Source organism: Archocentrus centrarchus, chromosome 8 (genome assembly GCF_007364275.1).
Source record: "Archocentrus centrarchus isolate MPI-CPG fArcCen1 chromosome 8, fArcCen1, whole genome shotgun sequence".
Lineage (NCBI taxonomy): Eukaryota > Metazoa > Chordata > Actinopteri > Cichliformes > Cichlidae > Archocentrus > Archocentrus centrarchus.
The window spans coordinates 14,691,940-14,716,204 of record NC_044353.1 but is presented as its reverse complement, the minus strand read 5'-3'; the positions used below and the strand labels follow the sequence as shown (position 1 = coordinate 14,716,204).

The following is a 24,265-nucleotide window of genomic DNA, read 5'->3' as shown; positions in this document are numbered from 1 at the left end:
CATTTATAATCAGGTCAGTCAGCCATGTTACTTTAAATACACAATCTATGTATACACAGTACCAGTCAAAGGTTTGGACACACTCACCCATTCATTATTCTTTGGTTGTGCGGTGAATCCTTATATTAAGAGATTCCAGTATTTTTCATGTTCAAGCTGTCCACAACCTAAGAGAATAAGAGAGTTTGGTCAGGTAAGTAATTGAAATTATTTTTTCAAAATAAGATTTTTTTATATTAAGAATCATACATGAGGTTATGTGATCTGTAGGATCCATGATATGCTGATTTTTTGTGGAGTTTATAAAAGTATATTCCTGTCAAAGCACAAGCAAAGTTAATCAAAATTCATTCATGAATATTTTTCAATTATGTGAAAAATGTTTGTTGTTAATTAATTCCCATTCAGGTACATCAGCCCAGTCATTTTAAATACTCAACCTATTTGTATTAATTTATTCTTAACGAATCCTTAACGAGTGCCTGTTTGTATTAATGTTATCTAAAAACAAATTTATAGGCTTTCAGATAATTAATCCCACTCATTAATAACACATTTGTTTTTAATGTATTGATTGATTGTTCTGAAGCACACTGTGTTAATGTTTAGTTATATATATTTGCATGTCTATCATATGCTCTATTACTGATGTATATTTTATAGTACTTAAGTAATCTACTGCAACATTTCATTAGACTGAATTGTGTTATATTTTGATACAGTCTAAATAATCTGTCTGAATAATTAGAAATGTTTCCAAACAAGATCCACATGAGTATTAAATAAAATACACTTCAGCAAAAAAGGTCATTGGTGGTCTGAGAGCGCCTCCTCTGGTGGTTTCATGTTACAATTTTTCAGTCACTGATGGGGTTTTTGTTCAGGTCTGCTGATGTTTTGTGTTACTGTGAGTGTCTGGCACAGTAATACACAGCAGAGTCTTCAGGCTGCATGTTCTGTCCATTTAGAGTCACTGTTTTGCTTGAAGTGTCTAATTCAATACTGAACTTGTTCTTCAGTGAATCTTTATAGTGAGAGCCTGAGGTATCTTTCACCCCAATCCACTCCAGTCCTTTCCCTGCAGCCTCTCTGATCCAACCTGTCCAGTAGCCAAGAGAATAAGAGACCTGACAGGAGATGGTCAGACGCTGACCTGGCTGCACAGTCACAGAGGCTGGCTGTGTCAGCTGTTCACACTTCACACCTGTGGAGAAATATGTTGAATGCAATTGTAATAAAAGTTACATTGTGTAGTGTTCATGTTGTCAGTGTTTGTGTTCAGTGAGACTCACAGGATCCAGCAGCCAGCAGCAGCAGCAGAGCTACAGAGAACATGTTGGTTTTGAATGTGGTCTGCTGGGAGCTCCTCTTCTTCTGTTGCAACCAAGTGCAATATATCTTTATATTAGTCTGGGAGGAAGTTTAATTTGCATACAGATGGACAGAATAAAAAAGAAATACAGATCATAAGATTTAAAACATTAACCCAAATTTTTTGGTTTATTTTTTAATATTAATGAAAGATTTTAGCACAATTACACAAGGCACATCTAAACATTTACACTGAGAAGCAGGCCAGCAGAATATTTACTGTCCACACTTCTTGATACATCAATTTTATTGTTTCTTTAATTGTGCTGTTGATGTTAATAAAGTTAATTTGTGAATAACAGAAATAAAATACTAATTTACAGTAAGCTGATGTGCTGTGTTTTTATAGAGCCATATCCTCAGTTTTCAAACTGCTCATCTGCAGATACACCTGCAGTCTACTGTTGTCTCTGGAGATGGTAAACCTGCTGACTGAGAGGAGTAGATATAGCTACTGATATTGTTGATATGAGAGATCCATTCCAGTCCTTTTCCAGGAGGTTGTCTGATCCGAGCTGTGCTAATATCATAACTTTTTGTTTGTTTTTTGTTTGTTTTAATTTTTTTAACCTGTACTGTACATAAACATGGGTTTCTATATTTCCATGTATTTATAAGTACTTTGCAAAGTATCCGTGTAGGTTTTTTGTTTGTAGATGACAAAGTACAGCACAATAAGTAAATACAAACTCACAGTCAGAAACTCACTTTAACCAAAATAATTCTTTCAGAGAGAATAAGAGACCTGACAGGTGTTGGCCTGGCTGCACAGTCAGTGATTCAAATAGTGCTGTTAAGAATAAACTGCTGAGTATGACAAATCCAGCCACAGACACACACACACACACACACACACACACACACACACACACACACACACACACACGATAAACTTGCCAGGAGATCACCTTTGCTTCACATTTGTTTAACTGCATTACTCATTAATGATTTTTAAAATTGCCCCTGCAATGAAATAGCAAATTATAATTACTGTTTTTCTCAGGCTGCACAGCCACTGACTCTGGCTGGATCAGGTCAATACTATATAATAATGATGTTATTCAAGGGGAAAAGATGTCAGCACTTTGTTTATTATAAAACTATACATGATGGCTTTTTAAAGATAAGGTGTTGACTATTTGCTTTTGATTACCTCAAAGTTGAAGCATTATAAATGTATGAATATACACAATAATAAACAGCTGTATCCTGAGGCTACGCATCCACTCCTGTTAGTGTTACAGATGCAGAAGAACTGTATATGCGGCACCCCCACTGTACTGATGCAAAATCCACTCCACTGGTTTTTCTTCATATTATCTGATCCAACATGCATAACTTCCATGAGTCAAAGAATAACCAGAGGCTGTCTGTGACAGTCAGGAGGTGCAGGAGTCCAGTTCCTTCTCAGAAAACCTGACGATTAGTTGAACAAAGTATAGATTTTGTCCAGTGACATCAAAGATATGTTGTCCAGCTTTAAACAATTAAAAGAAACAACATGACAGCATGCTATCAACTTAAAGTTATTGATAACCTTAAGAAAAGGAAGTTAAAAACCACAAGAGCAGCTGCATTCCTGCTCATTTCTACATATTTACATCCATGTCACGTCATGCTTGTCGTGCTTTCATTTCATCTCAGTTTGCATGTTTTCCTGCCACCTGGAGGTTATTATAAACTATTTTCATGATCTTATATTAGTACAGTACAGTAATAGTACAGTAATACACAATAGTCATATTGCTCATGGACATCAATACCTCCTGAGACAGAAACACATATAACTTTGTAGTATGACAACATATTATGAGGAGGAATGTGTCCATTCAGTGTGCTGATAGTGACTCAGCAAACAAAGTGAAATTTCTAAAAGAAAAGACAAAAAAAGTTTCGCTGACTTGATCAGTCCCAGGGCATTTTTTAAAATAATGATGTTATTCAGAAGAAGCTGATTGGTGACAACACTGTAGATTTTTAGATTATCTACTACTAGAAATGTTTAATGTTTATATGATTTAAAAAAAGAAGAAGTCTGCAGAGTAACAGAGGTTCACTGTATCAGCTGTTTACACATGACACCTGTTGCAAGAAGAAAATTGTTTGTTCACGAGCAATCAACTTACACTACAAAAGAATGATGACTATTACAAACTTAAAGAGACTCACAGGATCCAGTGAGCGTAAAGGCAGTAATGTATTTTAAGTGGTAGGTATTTTAAAATTCAACATTTTTAACAGCCCAAAAAATATCAGTAAACACAAAGTTTTTCTGTGCAGTATGTCACACAGTGTGTCAGTCGCACTGCTGCTGTTTTTCCAGAATAAGAGAAAACTTCAGTCAGAGATGGAGAAAGAAAAACAGGACAGGAGAGGTTATATTTAAAGGTATGGACTGCTAAGTGTCATTGAATAAACTGGAAATTTAAAGCTAAACCTGTATGTGATGTAAAGTTGTTTTTTTTATAAATGTCTTGCAAAATAAACTGAGGTTTACTTATTTTGTATTCAAAGGTTGCATGAAAATATTAAACATGTTAGCTTCCTGTACTGTGATGAATTGACAGTAAACACAACAATGAGGCAAATTCACCTTCTATAACAGAAAATGGAGCTTTTTATTTTTCATTTGCATTTAAATTTGCCTGTGCCCCACATACAGTAAGTGTTCCAGCTGAGTATATTCATTACAATTATAATTTAGATCAAAATAAAGTTGCCTTCCCATGTACTAATATCATTTTATTATTATATTAATATAGCACAAAATCCTTTGCACAAAAATTTATCGGACACGTCCTTCACAGAGCCACTTTTTGCTTTCTTACTTTGAGTACATTTCAGAGCATGTACTCTTTCACTTTCCTTTGAGTAAAGAGCTTCAATCAAACTTTACCAAGTATTTTTTAACGCAAGTGTCTGTACTTCTATTTAAGTAAAGAATGTCTGTACTTTTGCCACCGCTGTTTAAATATGTGTTTTTAGTACAGACAATAGATTTGCTATATTTACTCTGAGCCCTCCTTCATTAGAGTTGTGATAAAATTCAAAGAAATCAAAACAGATTTGAAACACAAGTATTTTTTTCTTTACTCATAAACTTATTTACAGTCTTATCATCCAAGATCATGTAGCACGCAGACTAAAAGTTTGTCGTTGCTGGTTTGCATAAATTACTCTTCTTGTTTTCGGTTTCTGCAGATGTGTGAGAACAAAGATATGACCTGAAACTGTAGGAAAATAGTTTTTGAAGAACTGAAACTGTGGCAACTTGCAAAAGAAATCAAATAAAACAAAGATTCAAACTACGAGAGGGTAATAGTGCATAAATTATGCTTTCTGTCATATCACCAAACATGTTCATCTTCAAATTCTTTCAAATATCACAAATATATTTTATTGGACATATGTTAGTTTTTAATCCAGGCCTAATGAATATGCATGATAGGTTCAGATCATTTTAATAACTCAGAGAACAAACACACAACTCTTTTTAAACTTGCGCAAGCAGGAGAGATCCGTTCCTTGAACTCAGCTCGCAGCTGAGCGGAAGTTATCTGTCCTAAAGGACGGCTTCCTGCGCAGCGTTTTTATTCGGACTTTCACAATAAGATCACGTGGGTTACACCAAATGCAGTTTACAGCATGTAATAAACAACATTCTTGGCTTTTTCCTTACCATATATGGTAGTAAGTATCCTGTAGAATGTGCATGTAACATGGCATATATGAGACACGTATCCTATGTGTGTATTCTCTGCAGGCTGAAAACAGCCTGCAGGTAACTACAACTTCCTTTGTAAAAAATGTCACCACGTGTTTCCATTTCAAACACAAAAACAACAGTATCATATGTACATAAAACAACTTATAGAAAATATACAAACAGAAGATATGATAATTCATAATAAACAGAATGGAATTTATACCATAACTCCAACAATGCATGTCTCCAGAGCAATAAACAGTGCATATGGTAATATATGTTGGCTGTAGAAAATATATCTATATATATTTTTTGATTTATTAACAGGGCTGCTGACTGTGAATCCAAGGTTCAGTAGGTTTAACAGTTAGCTTGACACAGTTAGCTTGACACAAATTACTATATTTATATTAAATAAAAATCCATCCATCCATCTTCTTCCACTTACATGGAGCTGGGGCAGCAACCTAAGCAGAGAAACCCAGACCTCCCTCTTCCCCATTTCCTCCTCCAGCTTATCCGGGGGAATACCAGGTTCAGGCAAACAGAGACCTTCTGGGTCTACTCCGGGGCCTCCTTCCAGCTGGACATGCCCAGAGCACCTTGATCAGATGCCTGAAACATTTCAAACTGCTCCTTTCAATGTGGAGAAGCGGCTCTACTCTGAGCCCCTCTTGAATGACTGAATTCCTCTGCATTATAAATATTTAATAAATATTATGATCTAATAATATTTTCACCATGTCTGTAGTCCATCATGTAAACTGTGCAATCTACACTGACCTCCTACTTTATTAGATACACCTTGCTTATACCAGGTTGGACCTTTTTCTTGCCTGCAGAACTGCCTTGATTCCTCATGGTTCAGATCGAACAAGGTGCAGGAAACAAGATTTTGGGTCATATTAACATGACATCACTACAAAGTTGCTGCAGATTTGTCCCAAAGCTGCTTTACTGGGTTGTGATCTAGTGACTCTGGGGATCATCTGAGTACAGTGAGCTCAAAGTCCTGTGCAAGAGACAAATTTTTACAGTTTAACATGATGCATTAATGCATCATGTTAAACTGTAATCCTGCTGGATGTAGCCATTAGAAAATGGGTACACTGTGGGGATGAACATGCTCAGAAACAATACTCTGCCAAGAAAATATCTCCCAAACTATTACATCACCAGCTTTCATGTTGTTTACACTAAATTCTGAAACTGAGACTCAGACCAGATCAGACACCATTCTTCCCTTCTACCAATGTCCAATTTTGACAAGCCCTTATAAATTATTGTCTCAGGTTCCTATTGTGAGCTGAGAGGAGTGGCACCTGGTGTGTTCACGTAGCCACTCCTGTAGCCCACGTGCTTGAAATGTGATTATTTTGTGCATTCAGAGATTTTATTTTGCACACCAGTTGTAACAAGTGTGTTTGTTTGTTTGTTTGTTTGTTTGTTTGTTTGTTTGTTTGTTTGTTTTTGGGGGGGGGGTGCTGTTCCCTTCCTATCAGTCTCATCATTCTCCTCTGACCTCTGACATCACCAAAGAATTTCCACCCAGAGAAGTGATGCTCACTGGATATTTTCTCTTTTTCTGTGTTTACTCTGGAGATGGCTGTGATGGAAAATCTCAGACCCAGCTCTCTCTCGACTAAACACTCCAGGTAGAAATCAGCAAGGTTGTGAGGTGTATCAGGTCCGACAGATCAGCAGACGGGACAAGCGGGGGAGTAGAGCATTTGTTTACATAACATCTCCAGGAGATGATTTTAATACACGGCCACCATCCAAGGCCGTCTGGGAGCCAATTTCAATTGCAACAATTGTTTTGGTACAGGCTGTCATAACTGATTGATTGCTGACAGACCTTACAGTTTTTCTGGTTATCTGTCAGTGGCGAAAAATTCAATTATCCGAATTTTTGGTTCAACTCCGCTGTGCAAAAGCAGACACTCAAACACTCCTCTAGATCTAATCCATTTCGATTCAGCTCTACTGAGTCTGATTGAGTTGTACAGCGTCTGCATCCTTCACAGGCAGCCTTACTGACGCCGGAACAGCTACCCAGGATAAACCAGGTATCCCCACATCCAATCAGGAGAAAAACCTGGTATCGATATATACCACGTCCACAATTGACAGTACAGCCAGGCGCGTTATCTTCCATCCTCCACAGGAATCCATAATGTAGCCAGCTGGCTGTGTCAGTCGGACCCGAGGAAAGAGTGTTCTCCTTCTCCCAAGCTCCTTGTGATGAGAATTTGATCATCAATAATGTTGAGAGACCAGCTGACCAGATCCATAATTTAATTTTCCAGTTCGTGAATGTGTGAAGAGACACTCTAAGCAGCAAAAAGCGGCAGCAGGGTGGATAACAAGAGGGAGGGAGAGAGAGAGGAAAGAGAGCGTCCGTCTCCGCCGAGGGCAGGAAGAGGGAAAAAAACATTTATTAAACATGTCACTTTCTATTCAACATTAAGAACTTAATTACTGCTGTAAAAAAAAGTGTTATTCAGAAACACAAAGTCACAAACCCAATCATCAGCTTCTTCTTTGAAAGTGTGGATTTATATGTACATATTTATTCCATCTCATTCCATAGGTTTTACTTCCACTGTGTTCTTTGGGCAGGTAGCACCATCCAACTGAGTCTCTGATAGGAGGGGAGGATGGGATACATGCAACAATCATGGTGCCTGTAATGCTAATCATACTTCATAACATGCAAAGAGACCAGATGTTCAGAATTTTTTCTTTTTTTTTTTTTTTTTTTGCAGGAGGCCTCTCAAGCGGTTACAACTGCTCAGGGACTGAAGGGTTTTTGTTCAGGTCCACTGATGGTTTGTGTTACTGTGGGTCTCTTGCACAATAATACACAGCTGTGTCTTCAGGCTGCATATTTTGCCCATTTAGAGTTGCTGTGTTCCTAGAAGAGTCTAAGTCAATGCTAAACTTGCTCTTCAGTGAATCTTTGTAGAATGAATCTCCAGTATATTTGCTACCAATCCACTCCAGTCCTTTCCCTGCAGGTTGCCTGATAAAAGCTGTGTAGTAGTTGCTCACAGAATAAGAGACCTGACAGGTGATGGTCAGATGCTGACCTGGCTGCACAGTCACAGAGGCTGGCTGTGTCAGCTGCTCACACTTCACACCTGTTAAAAGAAAAAAAAAAGTTTTGTAATAAATTATCAAGTTGTGCTACAAAAGAATTAAATACTTCCATCACTTCAATCTATAGAGACTCACAGGATCCACCTGCCAGAAGCAGCAGTAGAGCTAAAGAAAACATGTTTTCTGTTGAAACTGATCTGCTGTGAGTCAAACTAACAGCCTGCTGACAAGTTTTTATAGTTCCATAACAAGGAAGGGCACTGAGTTTGCATAGGATTAATCCAGCACATGGTGCACTGGTCTAGCTGAATCTAATAGGAAAAAAAGTTCATTTGTTCATTCTGCAGACTAAATATATGCCTGGAAATCTCACACTTCACTGAAACATTTAGAAAATACCCCCAAATGTATTTTGCCTTGTAACAGCTGTTAACCTTCTGTTGCTAGAAACTAATAACATATTAAAATGAATTAATATGAATTAATAAATCGATATGAATCCATCATGCTCCTTTCCTATCTGATCCAAGCTGTGCAGTAAGGCCATAGAATAAGAAACCTGGTAGGTGATGATCAAATGTTGACCTTGCTGTAAAGTAACAGAAGCTGGCTGTATCAAGGACTCACACTTCAAACTCATTAAAGGAAAAAATTAATTATCAAGTTATACTGCAAAAGGATTAACCACTGACAGAGTCTCATAGGATGCACTTCCAAAAAGCAGCACAGGTACTACAGAAAATGTACAGATTTTAAAACTGCATAACAGGGCAGATCATCACAAATGCAGTGAATTAATCAAATATATGATAAGTCTGTTCAGTTTTTAAAACTGCAAACTGAATACACCCCTGGAAATCACCTCTGCTTTAAACACTGCGTTGTTTTAATTTGATTGTAAGGTAAGCTGCAAGCTAACTTTTGATGTGCTGTAGCTTCAAACTATTAGTGTATTGACAATGATCATAATCATGAGGATCATTGTTATTCTTAAAGGTAATAAAACAGTAATATAACAAAACACACGGAATAATCTCAGAATAGCAATAAAAAGGATCTGCATTTCTGCAAACAACAGAACAAAACTTAACAGATACAGGACTGAATAATGATGATTCTTATAACTTAGATTACTCATTAAATTACTCATTCAATATATATATATGAATCAAGATAAACAGAGGTAAGATCCTATGGGACTTCCAGATACAGACAGACAAACTTGTGATGGATAACCAACCGGACGTAGTAGTGGTGGACAAACAAAGGAAGAAAGCCATGGTGATAGATGTTGCAATACCAAGTGACGGCAACATCAAGAAGAAGGAACACGAGAAGCTCGAAAAATTCCAAAGGCTTAGAGAAGAGCTGGAAAGTATGGGGAAGGTGAAGATAACAGTGGTCCCCGTGGTAATCAGAACACTCGGGGCAGTGACCCCCAAACTGGGAGAATGGCTCCAACAGATTCCTGGAACAACATCCGAGATCTCTGAGAAGAGCGCAGTCCTGGGAACAGCTAAGATCCTAAGCAGGACCCTCAAGATCCCTCTGGTAGAGGACAAAGACTACCCCCAGGGCAAGCTGGGATTCTTTTTACACACCGTTCCTACACAGATACAGAGAGACAGATATGAGATAACAGAAAGAGTTTATGAAGATACAGATATTCAGCAGCCATGTTCACTCATGTGTTTGTGTGTTTCACTTACAGTACTCTGACAGGACGCAGGTACTGGACCATGCTATCAGGAAGCTTGAGCACAATGTTACACTGGAAACACACAAACCACAGAATAGGTGATCAGACAAGCTGCAATAGTATCATCTATCCACGAGGTGGCAAAATTTACCCTCTTGTAAACAGTGAAACTGAATGGGACATTTCTGAGATAAAAACACATCTGCGGGATTAAAATATGCAGGTGAATGATCATAATGCACCTGAATTTTTCTGCTGAGGTCAATAATATATGTTCATGCAAATGCTGGGAGACCACAGTGTGAGAATGGGAGCTTACTGGGTTTGAAGGAGCAGCAGGAGGAGCACCGGCTGCTGCTGCCGTGGGGACTTCGTTTACAGGCCACTGATACAGCAGGTTCTGTGGAGGGATGGAGAAGGTTCAAAATCCATAATACTGACATTTAGTGCAGCATTTCAAAGACCACATGATGAGCACGACAGAAACACAGAGTATGTGTAGAGAGACTGAACCCTTTGTAATCGAATCATCACCAGATTTAGAGAAGATTGCATGAACAACACAAAACAAAACCGTGATCAGTGGGAGGAGAACATCTGCATAAAACTGCATTAATCCGTAGTTTTATTGTTCTTGACAGCTTCACTTTGCTCTCCTGAATTATAACTTTTGAATTATGACTCACTGGCAGGGATTAAATTTACTGATCAGCAAAGCTTCACACCACAGTTATACACGAGTAAAATACAAGGAAGGTGACAGCAGACTTTTTCTTTCATTTAGCCTGAAGCGTCCAACAGGTTTAAGTACCTTTATCAATAAAACTCTAATGACACCTGTCATTACCTCTGTGAGTCTTACCTGTCCCTGGCTACCTGTTCCTGGCTGACTATACAGGTGAGCTGGCACCGTGGTGGGGGGAGCAGTCAACACAAATGCAGGAGGACCTGCTCCCAGGGGAGGGTGCAGCTATCGAATCCTTCAGCCTGAATGTCTGTTTCTAGCTGAGGGTGGGCAGGTGGCCCAGCAGGGAAAGAAGGTGGAGGTGGATGATTTCTGTTTGCCCCAACAGGTCATGTATGGTACCCTTAAGAATGGATGTGAGCTGTATTAATTGTTGCTCAATGCTTTGTTGCCATTTCCCCCCGTTTATTTTTCCTTGAATAAAAACACTTTTGAATTCATCAGTGGTCTTAGGGCTCCTCCTCTGGTGGTTTCATGTTACAACTGTTAAACCACTGAAGGGTTTTTGTTCAGGTTTACTCATGTTTTGTATCACTGTGGGATCTGGCACAGTGATACACAGCAGAGTCTTCAGGCTGCATGTTCTGTCCATTTAAAGTCACTGTTTTGCTTGATGTGTCTAAGTCAATGCTGAACTTGTTCTTTAGTGAATCTTTGTAGAGAGAGCTCCCAGTATATTTCATCCCAATCCACTCCAGTATTTTCCCTGCAGGCTGTCTGATCCAAGCTGTCCAGGAGCCAAGAGAATAAGAAACCTGGCAGGCGATGGTCAGACGCTGACCTGGTTGCACAGTCACAGAGGCTGGCTGTGTCAGCTGTTCACAATTTACACCTGTGAAAGAAAACATGTTGAATGCAATTATAATAACAGTAACAGTCAGTGTGTTGTGATCATCAGTGTCTCTGTATCAATGAGACTCACAGGATCCAGCAGCCAATACACAAATAGTGTTTGATGCCTTTTTCATTCGTTAAAAATTCAATTCAGGCAAAGCAAATGAAAACAGTCACATTTATATATGCATCACAAAATATTTGACCTAAAACTGGAGAACACCAGGGCCATGTAATTTCTGCAACTCTGTTGGGGGAAGGGGTTGGTTTGTTTGTTGTGTTTGCAATTTTTTGCTGTGCTGAGTTTTTGTACAGAGTTTCTTCCTCTTGTGTCACTCTGACTCTCGAGCACAGTAATAAACAGCAGAATCCTCAGTTGTCAAGCTGCTCATCTGCAGATACACCTGCTGTTTGCTGTTGTCTCTGGAGATGGTGAACCGGCCTCTGAATGACTGAGAGTAGGAGATGCTGCTAGTATCACTGATAGTAGCAACCCACTCCCATCCTTTTCCAGCAGCCTGTCTGATCCAAGCATTCCAGTAATTGCCACCAAACCCTGAATATGTGCAGGTCAGTCTGTGGGATTCTCCAGGCCTTTTAACCACTGGTTCAGACTCAGTCAGTGTTTGACCCTCAGTACCTGCAGATAAACAGCTCATTAGATGCTATGATGCAGAGAATTTATTTGTCTTTTCACCAGTGAAAGTAAATTTATAATTCTTACCAGCCAAGTTAATAAAAATAATGAGAAAAGAGACCCAAATATGAAGTCTGATCATGGTGAAAAACATTTATCTCTGTCCAGTCTACAGTGGGTACCTCTGTGATTTAGTCTGTCACACTTATGTGAAGATAAGAACATAGCTTTGCATCAGCTCCTCCCTCTCAAAGAGAACAACACTGCAGCTCATGCAAAATCTTTCACAGTACTGATAACCTAATTATGTTATTATTCAAAATGTGATTACTTAATTAATTATTCTCAGGTAAAGCAGCCCAATCCTTATAAAGGCAAAATTTATTTGTTTAAATTTATCCTTTGGTCACAACATCATAATGGATATATTATTTAGAAACGTGACATTATGTCTAAGCATTTGTTTTTGGAAACCTGTGTCATGATTGTGGGGTCTGACTCAGTGTTTTTTCTGTTTGGGGACTTTCAGATTCCTTTATCTATTGTTTCTGTTGATCCTTAATTTCCTGTGTTCTTTGTAGTTTGAGTTTTGTTTTGTTCCTGGTTTGTTTCTTTCTATTTATCTTCCTGTTTAGTTCATCTTTTTTGTTCATGGTTTTGGTTCATATCATTACCTGAGTCCTTGTGCACCCCCGCCTCCTTTGTGTGTCTGGGTTGTCTTTGTCTCAGTCTTCTATCCTTGTGTGCCAGCTTATTAATAATGTATCTGTGTTTGGTTCTATGATCTTGATTTCTTGTTTAGTTCTCTCTGTGTTTTTGTATGTTTATTCTCAGGTCTTCTGAGTTTGGATACCTGAGTTTGTTCTTGGTTATAACTTATTTGTATCCTTGGATTTTCTTCTCCTTCCTTTGCTGTCTTGTGTCTGCTGGTAAAGATTATTTTTGTTCCAGGAGTTTCTGTAACTCTTGCCCTCCCTGTGTCTGTGTTCCAGTTTCCATGTTCAGTGGTTTCCTTTAAACTTAGTCCGTCTCTGGTCTCTCCTATTTTTCATTTAGTTATACTTCCCTTGTATTTTTACCTGTAATTTGTGTCAGCTGTTTCTATGGTGTGTATATATTGTCCACATGTGTGCTTTCCTTTTGTCTAGTTGTTTACTCCTTATTTTAGAGTCTAACCATCAATGCTTCTTTTTTTATTATTTTTTAAACACCTGTCCAGAAACAAAGTAATTCTTTCTGATTTTTTATCATTAAATTTTTTTTCCACTGGGCATTGAGGTGGCATGGGGGTTAGCACTGCTGCATCTCAGCTAGAAGGACATCTAGAAGGTCTGGGTTCAGTTCCACCTTGGCCTGGGCCACTCACTGTGTGGAGCTTGCACGTGTCTGCATGGGTTTCCTCCCACAGTCCAAAGACATGACAAATATGAGTTTCTATACTTACCCCCCCCCCCAACATAAAAATAAATAAATACATTCTCACAATAAAAATGTCACTTCAACCAAAATCTTTCCTTCAGTGACAGTATTTTATGTCACGATCTGAAATCCCTTCATCAAAGATGACAGCAAAGTTCAGGTTCATGATGTTTTATTTAAGAGCTGCATTAAAACTTTTTTAAAACCAGTTTTGTGGAATTTTCTCAATAACTGAGGAAGTTGTCCAAGGACTGTTTCTTCCTCACAGAAATCATTTTGAATACATTAGTAGTCTTAGAGCGCCTCCTCTGGTGGCTTCATGTTACAACTGCTCAGGCAGTCAGAGGTTTTTGTTCAGGTCTGCTGATGGTTTGTGTTACTGTGACGCTCTGGCACAGTAATACACAGCAGAGTCTTCAGGCTGCATATTCTGTCCATTTAGGGTCACTCTGTTGCTGGAAGAGTCTAAGTCAATGCTGAACTTGTTCTTTAGTGAATCTTTAAAGTGAGTGCCCCCAGTATATCGCATCCCAATCCACTCCAGTCCTTTCCCTGCAGGCTGCCTGATCCAAGCTGTGTAGTAGCTGCCCACAGAATAGGAGACCTGACAGGTGATGGTCAGACGTTGACCTGGCTGTATAGTCTCAGAGGCTGGCTGTGTCAGCTGTTCACACTTCACACCTGTGGAGAAAACATGTTGAATGTAATTATAATAACAGTAACACTGTGCTGTGTTCATACTGTCAGTGTCTCTGCCTCAGTGACACTCACAGGATCCAGCTGCCAGCAGCAGCAGAGCTACAAAGAACATGTTGGTGCTGAAGATGATCTGATGGGAGCTTCTCGTCTGCTGCACCTGACAGACTGATTTCAAGTCTTTATTACAAACTGGGAGGAAGTTCACTTTGCATACAGATGGAAACTGTCACATGATGACAGAAACATGCATTACACTGTTGCTAATAGTTTGGTCAGATTTATTTTAACAAGAATCCTACATTATGTTATGTGATCTGTTGAGTTGTGCAGTTTATTATACACAGTACAGTGAAAGCATGAACAAAGTAAATCAAAAAGATTCTATTTAACATAGTCTGAATCACTGCTATTAACTTTTTTCATTGCAGTTTTATTGTTTATGATATTGAAGTGCAGTTAATTTCTGTGAACGTAAATTGTTCATTTTTTGTGTAGCGTTTCTTTCTCTTGTGTTACTGTGCTCTCACAGATCTGATCCCAGCATTATCATAATCTGAACCCTGGTAGTAAGGTATGTAGTAAATCTGTACAGGTCAGTCTGTGGGATTCTCCTTTTAACCACTGGTTCAGACTCAGTCAGTCTTTGACTTTCAGTAGCTCCAGAAAAACATGTATTTAGCTTCTATATTTCAAGCTTGTAATTTTTCTATCATTAAGTTTGAAAATGTAATGTTCTTTCATTAACACCACAGCATATTAACAGAATAAGAAAAAGAACCATAAACTCTGCTCAGTTCATTATGAATATGTGTTGCATTTTCTTCTTGTACATGCGCCTTGCAGTACAAGATAGGGCTGCATGATTATGTCCCCCCATTTACTTTTCCTTGAATAAAAACACTCTTGAATTCATCAGTGGTCTTAGGGCTCCTTCTCTGGTGGCTTCATTACAAATGTTCAGCCACTGAAGAGTTTTTGTTCAGGTTTACTCGTGTTTTGTGTTACTGTGGTATCTGGCACAGTAATACACAGCAGTGTCTTCAGGCTGCATGCTCTGTCCATTAAGAGTCACTGTGTTGCTTGATGTGTCTAAGTCAATGGGGAACTTTAAATCTTTGTAGAGAAAGCCCCCAGTAAATTGCATCCCAATCCACTCCAGTTCTTTCCCTGCAGGCTGTCTGATCCAAGCTGTGTACCAGTTGCCCACAGAATAAGAGACCTGACAGGTGATGGTCAGATTGTGACCTGGCTGCACAGTCTCAGAGCCTGGCTGTGTCAACTGCTCACACTTTACACCTGCGGGGAAAACATGCTGAATGCTGAATCAGTGTTTTAACAGAATATTGTGATCATACTGTGAGTGTTTTTCCTCAGTGAGACTCACAGGATCCAGAAACCAGTAGCAGTAGCAAAGCTACAGAGAACATGTTGGTGCTGAAAGTCTGATAAGAGTTTCGCATCTTCTTTTGCAACTGACAGCATGATATCAGTCTTTATATCAGCCTGTGAGGAAGCTCACTTTACATATTAGGATTCAGACATGTTATAAAAAGAAGGGTGGACAAGTTTTAACAAATATTTGAAAGATATTATGTAACCATTGTGCAAAATTTCTGATTGCAGCTGGTTATTTCCCTATGCAATGCAACCTTGAAAACTGGGTTGAGCATAAAATGTGTCCTTTTAACTCAGAGCTTTAATTGATTAAAACTGTAGATGTTTCTATGAACTTATGAAGGGGAAAAAAACAGTTTTTGCTTAAAACATCCAGGAAATCTTTCCTTTAATAATTATTCACAATCTTGAAAGGCATCCTCAACTGACTTTTTTTTAGGTAAGAACGTTTTTAACACAATATCCAGTGTACAAGAACACCATGTCAATTCAGTTTAGGTCATTTTTTTAAGTGCAAAATCATCTTCTGAACAGTTCTATTATTCACACAGGAAAACTGAAACAGCGAGAGAAATTCACTATTCTTGCTTTCACTACATTTTTAAGTTTGACTGTGAATGAAGAAAAATAAAGAAAAACAAATTATATAAATACATCATATTTATATGTACATACAAATAAATTAACAAATTAATTATTATGTAGCTTTTCTAAAAACACTTTGCTCTAAGAGTAATACATTAGGTAATGTGCTCTGAAAGCTAAAAAAAAATGCTGAGTGCACTTTATTATACATATTGCAGTGTAACTATGAACATGAGTATTATCAAAATGATTACTAAGATCAGCTGTTAAATATTTTACAGATCTTTGCAATTTTTTGTTTCTTTCAGTGTGTTGATTGTGTTGAACTGCAGTTCATTTCCGTAAATGTGAATTGCAAAAAGCAAATTTTCATTTTGGGATGTGCTGAGTTTTTGTACAGAGTTTCTTCCTCTTGTATCACTGTGGCTCTCGAGCACAATAATAAACAGCTGAATCCTCAGTTGTCAAGCTGCTCATCTGCAGATACACCTGCTTTCTGCTGTTGTCTCTGGAGATGGTGAACCGGCCTCTGACTGACTGAGAGTAGAAGATACCGCTACCATCATTGCGGATCCAAGCCATCCATTCCAGTCCTTTTCCAGGAGCCTGTCTGATCCAAGCAACATGAATATCACTGCTGAACCCTGAGTATGTACAGGTCAGTCTGTGGGATTCTCCAGGCCTTTTAACCACTGATTCAGACTCAGTCACTGTTTGCCCGTCAGTACCTACAGATAAACAAATAATTAAATTCTGTATTTTAAGCACATAACTTGTTATTGAGTCATAATGTTTGTAAAAGGACTGCACTGTCCTTACCAGCCCAGTAAGTTGAAAGGAGAAGAAAAACAACCATAAATTCAGGATGATTCATTGTAAAGACCATTTGTTTCTGCCCAATCTAAACTGGTGGTTAATCATGTAGTCCCACTCTTATACTCTGCATCACATATTCAAACATGGTAGCGCTTATAGTTTGCATTCAGCTCCTCCTCTTCAAAGCCAAACATACAACCGATCATCCAAATTTCTGCAAAACATATTACATTTTGAATTATTCAGGCATTTCTTTCTATTGCACAAACAATTTCTGTTCATTTCTTTTCCTCGGGCCACCAGTTCATACCCTCTATTATAACTTTAATTAACTCAGAAATGAAAATCTTGAGATCCCTTCTGAGAAAGCATCCTTAGACAGTATTAACGCAGCATCTTTTCTGATGGTGGATGAAAACAGAGAAAACCCAGCGTGCAGAGGGAGAAGAGGCAAACTGCAAAGCATGAAGATTTGTATCAGGATATCACTGGGAGGGAAGTAGAAATTTATTATGCCATTTATTGTTATTGATTTTTATGTGGTTAAGTATCCTTAACTGTAAAATATAATACTAAATCTAATTTTTAATTTAAAAAAACGTAGACTTTGATTAAACAGTAGGCTACTTACATGAAACTGCTGTGCTGATTTGGATAATGTGCATATTTCAGGAACTTTGCATTGATTTCTTTGCAAATAAGGAACTGAAACCATTTCTAATCTTGATTTCAGGACAATTAAACTAGAAGTTTAGTTGAAATACTTCACATATACATTCAACATTGTCACTTAATTACAGACAAAAACATTAATGAATTATTGATATTCACATATTGAGAAAGTTATTAAAGTGGCATAGTAAATCTGTAATTATGACTTCCTATTTTTGTAATAATTTTTTTATTGCTTTCACATCTCCAGTGCTACACAGTGTATACAATAATGTTTGTCTTAGTGGCCTGGTATTGTAATCATCTGTTGTGTGAGGGTGCCTCCTCTGGTGGCTTCATGTTACAAGTGTTGAGACTCTGAGGGGTTTTTGTTCAGGTCTGCTGATGGTTTGTGTTACTGTGGCTGTCTGGCACAGTAATACACAGCAGAGTCTTCAGGCTGCACATTCTGCCCATTTAGAGTCACTCTGTTCCTGGACGTGTCTAAGCTGACGGTGAACTTGTTCTTTAGTGAATCCTTGTAGTATGTGCTGTGTCCACCATGTGCTGAGCCAATCCACTCCAGTCCTTTACCCACAGGCTCTCTGACCCAGTGAGTCCTCCAGGTGCTCATGGAATAAGAGACCTGACAGGTGATGGTCAGACTTTGACCTGGCTGCACAGTCACAGAGGCCGGCTGTGCCAGCTGCTCACACTTCACATCTATAAAGAAAACACGTTGAACACTGAATCAGTGTTTTAACAGAATACTGTGACCATATTGTGAGTGTTTTTCCTTAGTGAGACTCACAGCATCCAGAAACCAGCAGCAGCAGGACAGCTACAGAGAACATGTTGTATTCAGGATGTTAGTCTTTTGCTTCACTGATAGTATGATGTCAACTCTTATAGGAGACTGAGAGGAAGTTCACTTTGCATATTAAAGGTTTGAACTATCACATAGTATCTGTTTCTGTATCTGCAAAATATGTAGAACACAGTATGTGACAGATATTGTTTTATCTATTATGTTATCTGTTTCTGTCTACAGTTTATTTTCCTATGAAATGCAACTTTGGTAAATGGGTTGAGCACAAAATGTGTCTTTTTATCTGAGTGCTTATTACTTAAATCTATGGAAGTTTCTATGAACTTACAAAGGAAATAAATCCTGTGAATTCTTTCTTGCATTGTTAGCAATCTTAAAACACACTCTCAACTGAGTTTTTTTATTTTTTTTTCACTTTTTAACTATCACATATCCAGTTTGCACAACCACCATATGTCGAATCTTTGTATATAATTTTTTTGATCAAATATATATTTTAGACCCTGTTTGTGTGGGGCTTACTGAAAAGTAAATGAAAAAGAAAAAAATAAAATAAACTGAAATCTTGAAATGGTTTTACCACAGAAGTTCAGATTTTTATTTCTGCAATGTTTTTCTTAAAAAGAATAACATTGAAAGTGACGTGGATTAGCACTCAGCAATTCATTACACATGATAATATTTATCTGGCATTTCTCAAGATGAATATTACCCAAAAAAAAAGATTTTTCTTTGATTAAACTCAGTGCTCTCTGTGCTGATGGTGAATAGATGAAATAGTTTTTTTTCCTGACACAATTATAATGTTTGATGTGTTTTTCATTCCTTAAACACTCAATTCAGACAAAGCAGATGAAAACATACAAATTCACATGCATACATGGAATTATATGTTATATTATAAATACATGTTTTATACATGTATTTTACATTTCATGTAAAACTGGAGAACAAGCGTCACAAAAACATTTCCAAAAGAAGCAGCTTCTTTATATCTTTGAGAATGTTGATGAGTTTAAGGTCATTTCTGTAACTTGTATATTACTATGCAAATATGAACCTATTATCAAATGATTACTAAACTCAGCTGATGCTGTTAAACATTTTACAGATCCTTGCCCTTTTATTGTTTCTTTCAATGTGTTGATTGTTTTCAAGTGAAGTTCATTTCTGTAAATGTGAACTGCAGAAAGCAAATTTTAATCATTATTCTGTGATTTGATTATATTCTGTTTCATTTTAAAACATTTTTGAACCTGCAGTCTATTAAGACACTATTTAACAAACACCACTTTCATGTGATTACGTGCATATTCTGCAGCTAGTTTTCAGCGTGAAAAAATAAAATAAATAAATAATAATACACAGTATTCAGCTAGTGAGCAGAGTGATGCATTTAGCTTAACAGTCCTTTTTATGAGCTGGTAAAGTCAAAGAGGCACAGTTTATATTCCAGACGGCCCAAAAGCACAACTTCAAATAAGTCATCAGAAAATCCAGTTATATATTAAATATGATATGTATGTTACAGTGTTTTCAGCACTTTATACCTCCTGAACCATTACCTTGGCCTCCGGTAACATTGTGAGGAATCTTGGAGTTATTTTTGACCAGGATATATTCTTGATATCCAGTTCAGTCTGACAAGATTTGTTTTTCATGGAAAATGACAAAGCTAGATTTTGAAAAAAGGATATGCTCTTTTTCACTGAAGAGCAAACACAGTTCTACATACATACGTTAAATCTTTAATCATTACACTGTGATATGGCAGAACACAATGATCAACAATGAATGACACTATTTTTTTTTGTACATGATAAACACATTACATTGATTCAGTATGTCAAGTTTTTGTACAGAGTTTCTTCCTCTTGTGTCACTGTGACTCTCGAGCACAGTAATAAACAGCAGAGTCCTCAGCTGACAAGCTGCTCATCTGCAGATACACCTGCTTTCTGCTGTTGTCTCTGGAGATGGTAAACCGGCCTCTGACTGACTGAGAGTAGGAGATGCTGCCACTGCCACTGCTGATATAAGCAATCCATTCCAGTCCTTTTCCAGCAGCCTGTCTGATCCAAGCAGCATCAATATTATAACTGAACCCTGAGTATGTGCAGGTCAGTCTGTGGGATTCTCCAGGCCTTTTAACCACTGGTTCAGACTCAGTCAGTGTTTGACCCTCAGTACCTACAGAAATATTAACAGCTCATTACTGCAATCACATTTTCATCAAATATGTTTGTTTGTCTAACAGATTTATGTCCTTACCAGCCAAGGTAGAAAACAAAATGAGAGAAACAACTAAATAAACAGATCTGATCATTGTAAGTCAGTTATTGTTGACCAGTCAGCAGTGTGCGTGTCTGTTTAAGTCTCTGACTTTTGCTCTGCAGATGAACATATAAAGACAATGGCAATATCCCTTTTGCATTGACTCCTCCTCCTCCACCAAAATACCACATTTCTCGTGTGTGTGTGTGTGTGTGTGTGTGTGTGTGTGAGACGCAGAAGAAATTTTTAAAATGATCAGACACACACATTAAATTTACCAGATGCATTGCTCCCTCTGTACTAAACCAAAATGATTTTGCTTACATCTACTAACTGACACACAAACTAATTTAATTTCATGCCATCATGTTTATATGTTACAGTTGGTTTCAGTGTAAAAGATCTAAGACCCAGAGCTTATCACAAGGTTTTTAGGAACTAGCTGGTGAGCTGTTGGATGTTTAAATAATTGATTACATTTTGTTTCCTAACAACTTAACTCAACATGATATATGTATGTCCATATTTGTTTTAAAAAAAAATAACATTGTTAATCAATGTTGATTATAAATATTGCATATACATGGTGACAGTAAGGAACAGGAAATAAAAAAAAAAATTGATTCTCCCTTTTAGCATGCATTTGTATACACATATTAAGAGTCATTCCTGGACTGGTTTCAAGTGGTATGTAAATGTTGTAAATGTGTTGCCACTTGTTGGTGTTTGTAAAAAATAAATAAACAAGAAAAATGTATTTATTGAGACTGGTAGCTCTACTTTGACTGCTCACCTGCTGATGCACCTGCTGTCAGTTTGTCATCTTCCTGTTCAGAATAAGTGTAACAGAAATATCTAATTCAGTCATTGTGTATCACAGACTCTTCAGTCACACTGTTTATCAGCAGATACAGCGGAAAAGGCTTCGAGATGGCTGTGGCTAAAGAGGGGGGAGAAATGGGGATGTAGTTAACCACTTGAACCCAGTTGGGTCACCTGGCAGAGGGTGTCTGTTGTAAGACTCGAAACACCCGATGAAGCCAGGATATAACACTGTTGATGTGTCCAAGGTAGAGCAGCTGAAGATGTATGCTGAACTTCACTTATTGATTGGCAAGTATTAAAGTTTCCGTGTAATAAAATTATGTTTGTTGTCCAATTACTTTTGAGACTCTAAACAAGGCATACTATGTATACAAATGCTGAAATTCCTACACAGTTAATGTAATACTTTGTAAAGCCCAATGAATTAAATTTGAAAAGCAGTATTTCAATTACATATTGATTTGTTGATTTAAAATCCATGACAAATACAAACACAGCTTCAGTTTGCTCAGAATAAATAAATAAATTGATTCTTCTTTGTTTGTTTTTAGATGATTGTGTAACATTGTGTGTGGAGCAAATGTAAAACACTTATTTTCATGTCATGTTTTTTCTAATCTTAATAGAAAACTGTAACTTCAAGTCACAATTCGAGCTATTTATCTATCTCACCTCCGTGGCAAATATACAATCCATTCAAAGACCAGGAGGTGTCTGCCTCTGTGGGAGCCTGTTTCTGAGAAAAACATCTTGAATTCAATTCATGGTCTTAGGGCTCCTCCTCTGGTGGTTTGATGCTGCAACTGTTCATCCACTGAGGGGTTTTTATGGTTTGTGTTACTGTAGTGCTCTGGCACAGTAACACACATCACTGTCTTCATTCTGTCCATGTAGGGCCATTGTGTTGTTTGAAGCGTCTAAGTCAATACTGAACTTGTTCTTCTGTTAATCTTTACAGTATGAGCTTGAGGCATTTTTCAGCCCAATCCATTCCAGTCCTTTTCCTGCAGGCTGTCTGAACCACACTGTCCACAAGCCAAAAGAATACAAGACCTGACCAGTGGTGGTCAGATGTTGACCTGGCTGCACAGTCACAGAGGCTGGCTGTGTCATCAGTTACCATTTAACACCTATGGAGACAGGCTGGATTATTTTTATTTGAACTGTATTCAAATTGCTTTGACTGCAGAGTGGGTTATAAATAACGTAAAAGAGGTGAATGAAAAAAAAAATTCAGTGCATCACAGGAATCCCCCCAGCAGACTAGGCCTATTGCAGCAAAACTAAGGGATGGTTCAGGGTCACTTGATCCAGCCCTAACTATGAGCTTTATAATAAAGGAAATCCTAATCCTAAAAATAGAGAGGGTGTCTGTCTCCCAAATCCAAACTGGGAGCTGGTTCTACAGAAGAGGCGCCTGAAAGCTGAAGGCTCTGCCTCCCATTCTACTCTTAAGTATCCTAGGAACCACAAGTAAGCCAGCAGTCTGAGAGCGAAGTGCTCTGTTGGGGTGATATGGTACTATGAGGTCTTTAAGATAAGATGGGGCCTGATTATTCAAGACCTTTAACGTGAGAAGAAGAATTTTATATTCTATTTTAAATTAAACAGGGGGTCAATGAAGAGAAGCCAATACGGCAGAAATCTGCTCTCTCTCTCTCTAGTCCATGTCAGTACTCTAGCTGCAGCATTTTGTATCAGCTGAAGTCTTTTCACAGAACCTTTAGGACAGACGGCAAGTTGAATACAGTTCAAATAAAAGCAACAGTGTCCATGCTGTCATTGTTTCTGTTCAGTGAGACTCTGAGAGTTTAAGGGGAAAATGTAGATTTTCCTGGAAGTAATAGAGAGTGGGATGGTACTCTTAATGGAAGAAAAATGGCAGAAAAAATGTTGGTTTGGTATTTACTGACCAAGAATAGTAGATGGTGCCACTTCCATAACGAATATCAGGAATTCCAGTCCTTCTCCAGCAACCTGTCTGAACCAAGCAGCACTAGTATCACTACAGATCACTCTGTGGTATTCTCCAGGACCTCTTAGTACTAGTTCAGACTCAGTCTGTGTTTGACCCTCGGTACCAAATAGTAACAATTAGTGTCTGTATTTGACGAATAGAATTTCTCTTTAAATAATGATGTGTGTAAAAGGAATGAACCATCCATACCAGTACACTGAAAGGATAGGAAAAACAACCATGAATGTATCATGATTCATTGTCAAGACCATTTGTCTCTTCCTAATCTAAAGTGGGGGTTAATTGTGCAGTCTTGCAGCCCAGTCTTATAGTCTGCAGCATATATTCAAACATGGTAGAGATCATAGTTTGCATCAACTCCTCCTCAAAGACAAACACACACCCTCTTACTCAAATTTCTGATAAACACATTGCATTTTGAATTATTAAGGCTAACAGCATTAATTTAATCATCTCGTATGGTTCCAGTCTATTTTGACCTAGACTTGGAATTGCTCCACAATAACTACAGATTTGTGGAGATTGCATAAATAGCCAGATTTAATAAATTTATGATTAATTCTCAATAAACGTTTCAGAGAACAGAGAACGTGTGTCTTCTAGGTTTTGCAAACTCATTTTCTTTTTGAAGAAATATAACAACAGTATCTCTACCTCAGTAAGATTCACAGCATCCAGCATCAAACAGCAGCAGCAGAGC

The 24,265-nt window shown here is 37.9% G+C and overlaps 5 gene segments (V, D, J or C); all 5 read right to left on the bottom strand.

The window, feature by feature from the left end:
* Positions 1-902: 902 nt before the first annotated feature.
* LOC115784496 (immunoglobulin heavy variable 3-33-like) lies at positions 903-1,355 on the bottom strand. The segment is given in 2 exon segments: positions 903-1,204; positions 1,293-1,355. Coding segments are annotated over 2 exon segments (345 nt in total).
* A 6,560-nt stretch (positions 1,356-7,915) lies between these two features.
* LOC115784493 (Ig heavy chain V region 5A-like) lies at positions 7,916-8,371 on the bottom strand. The segment is given in 2 exon segments: positions 7,916-8,220; positions 8,315-8,371. Coding segments are annotated over 2 exon segments (348 nt in total).
* A 5,518-nt stretch (positions 8,372-13,889) lies between these two features.
* LOC115784495 (Ig heavy chain V region 5A-like) lies at positions 13,890-14,355 on the bottom strand. The segment is given in 2 exon segments: positions 13,890-14,194; positions 14,285-14,355. Coding segments are annotated over 2 exon segments (345 nt in total).
* Positions 14,356-15,197: 842 nt separating this feature from the next.
* On the bottom strand, positions 15,198-15,639 carry LOC115784403 (Ig heavy chain V region 5A-like). The segment is given in 2 exon segments: positions 15,198-15,508; positions 15,597-15,639. Coding segments are annotated over 2 exon segments (354 nt in total).
* Positions 15,640-18,074: 2,435 nt separating this feature from the next.
* LOC115784402 (Ig heavy chain V region 5A-like) lies at positions 18,075-18,520 on the bottom strand. The segment is given in 2 exon segments: positions 18,075-18,382; positions 18,471-18,520. Coding segments are annotated over 2 exon segments (351 nt in total).
* Positions 18,521-24,265: the final 5,745 nt, after the last annotated feature.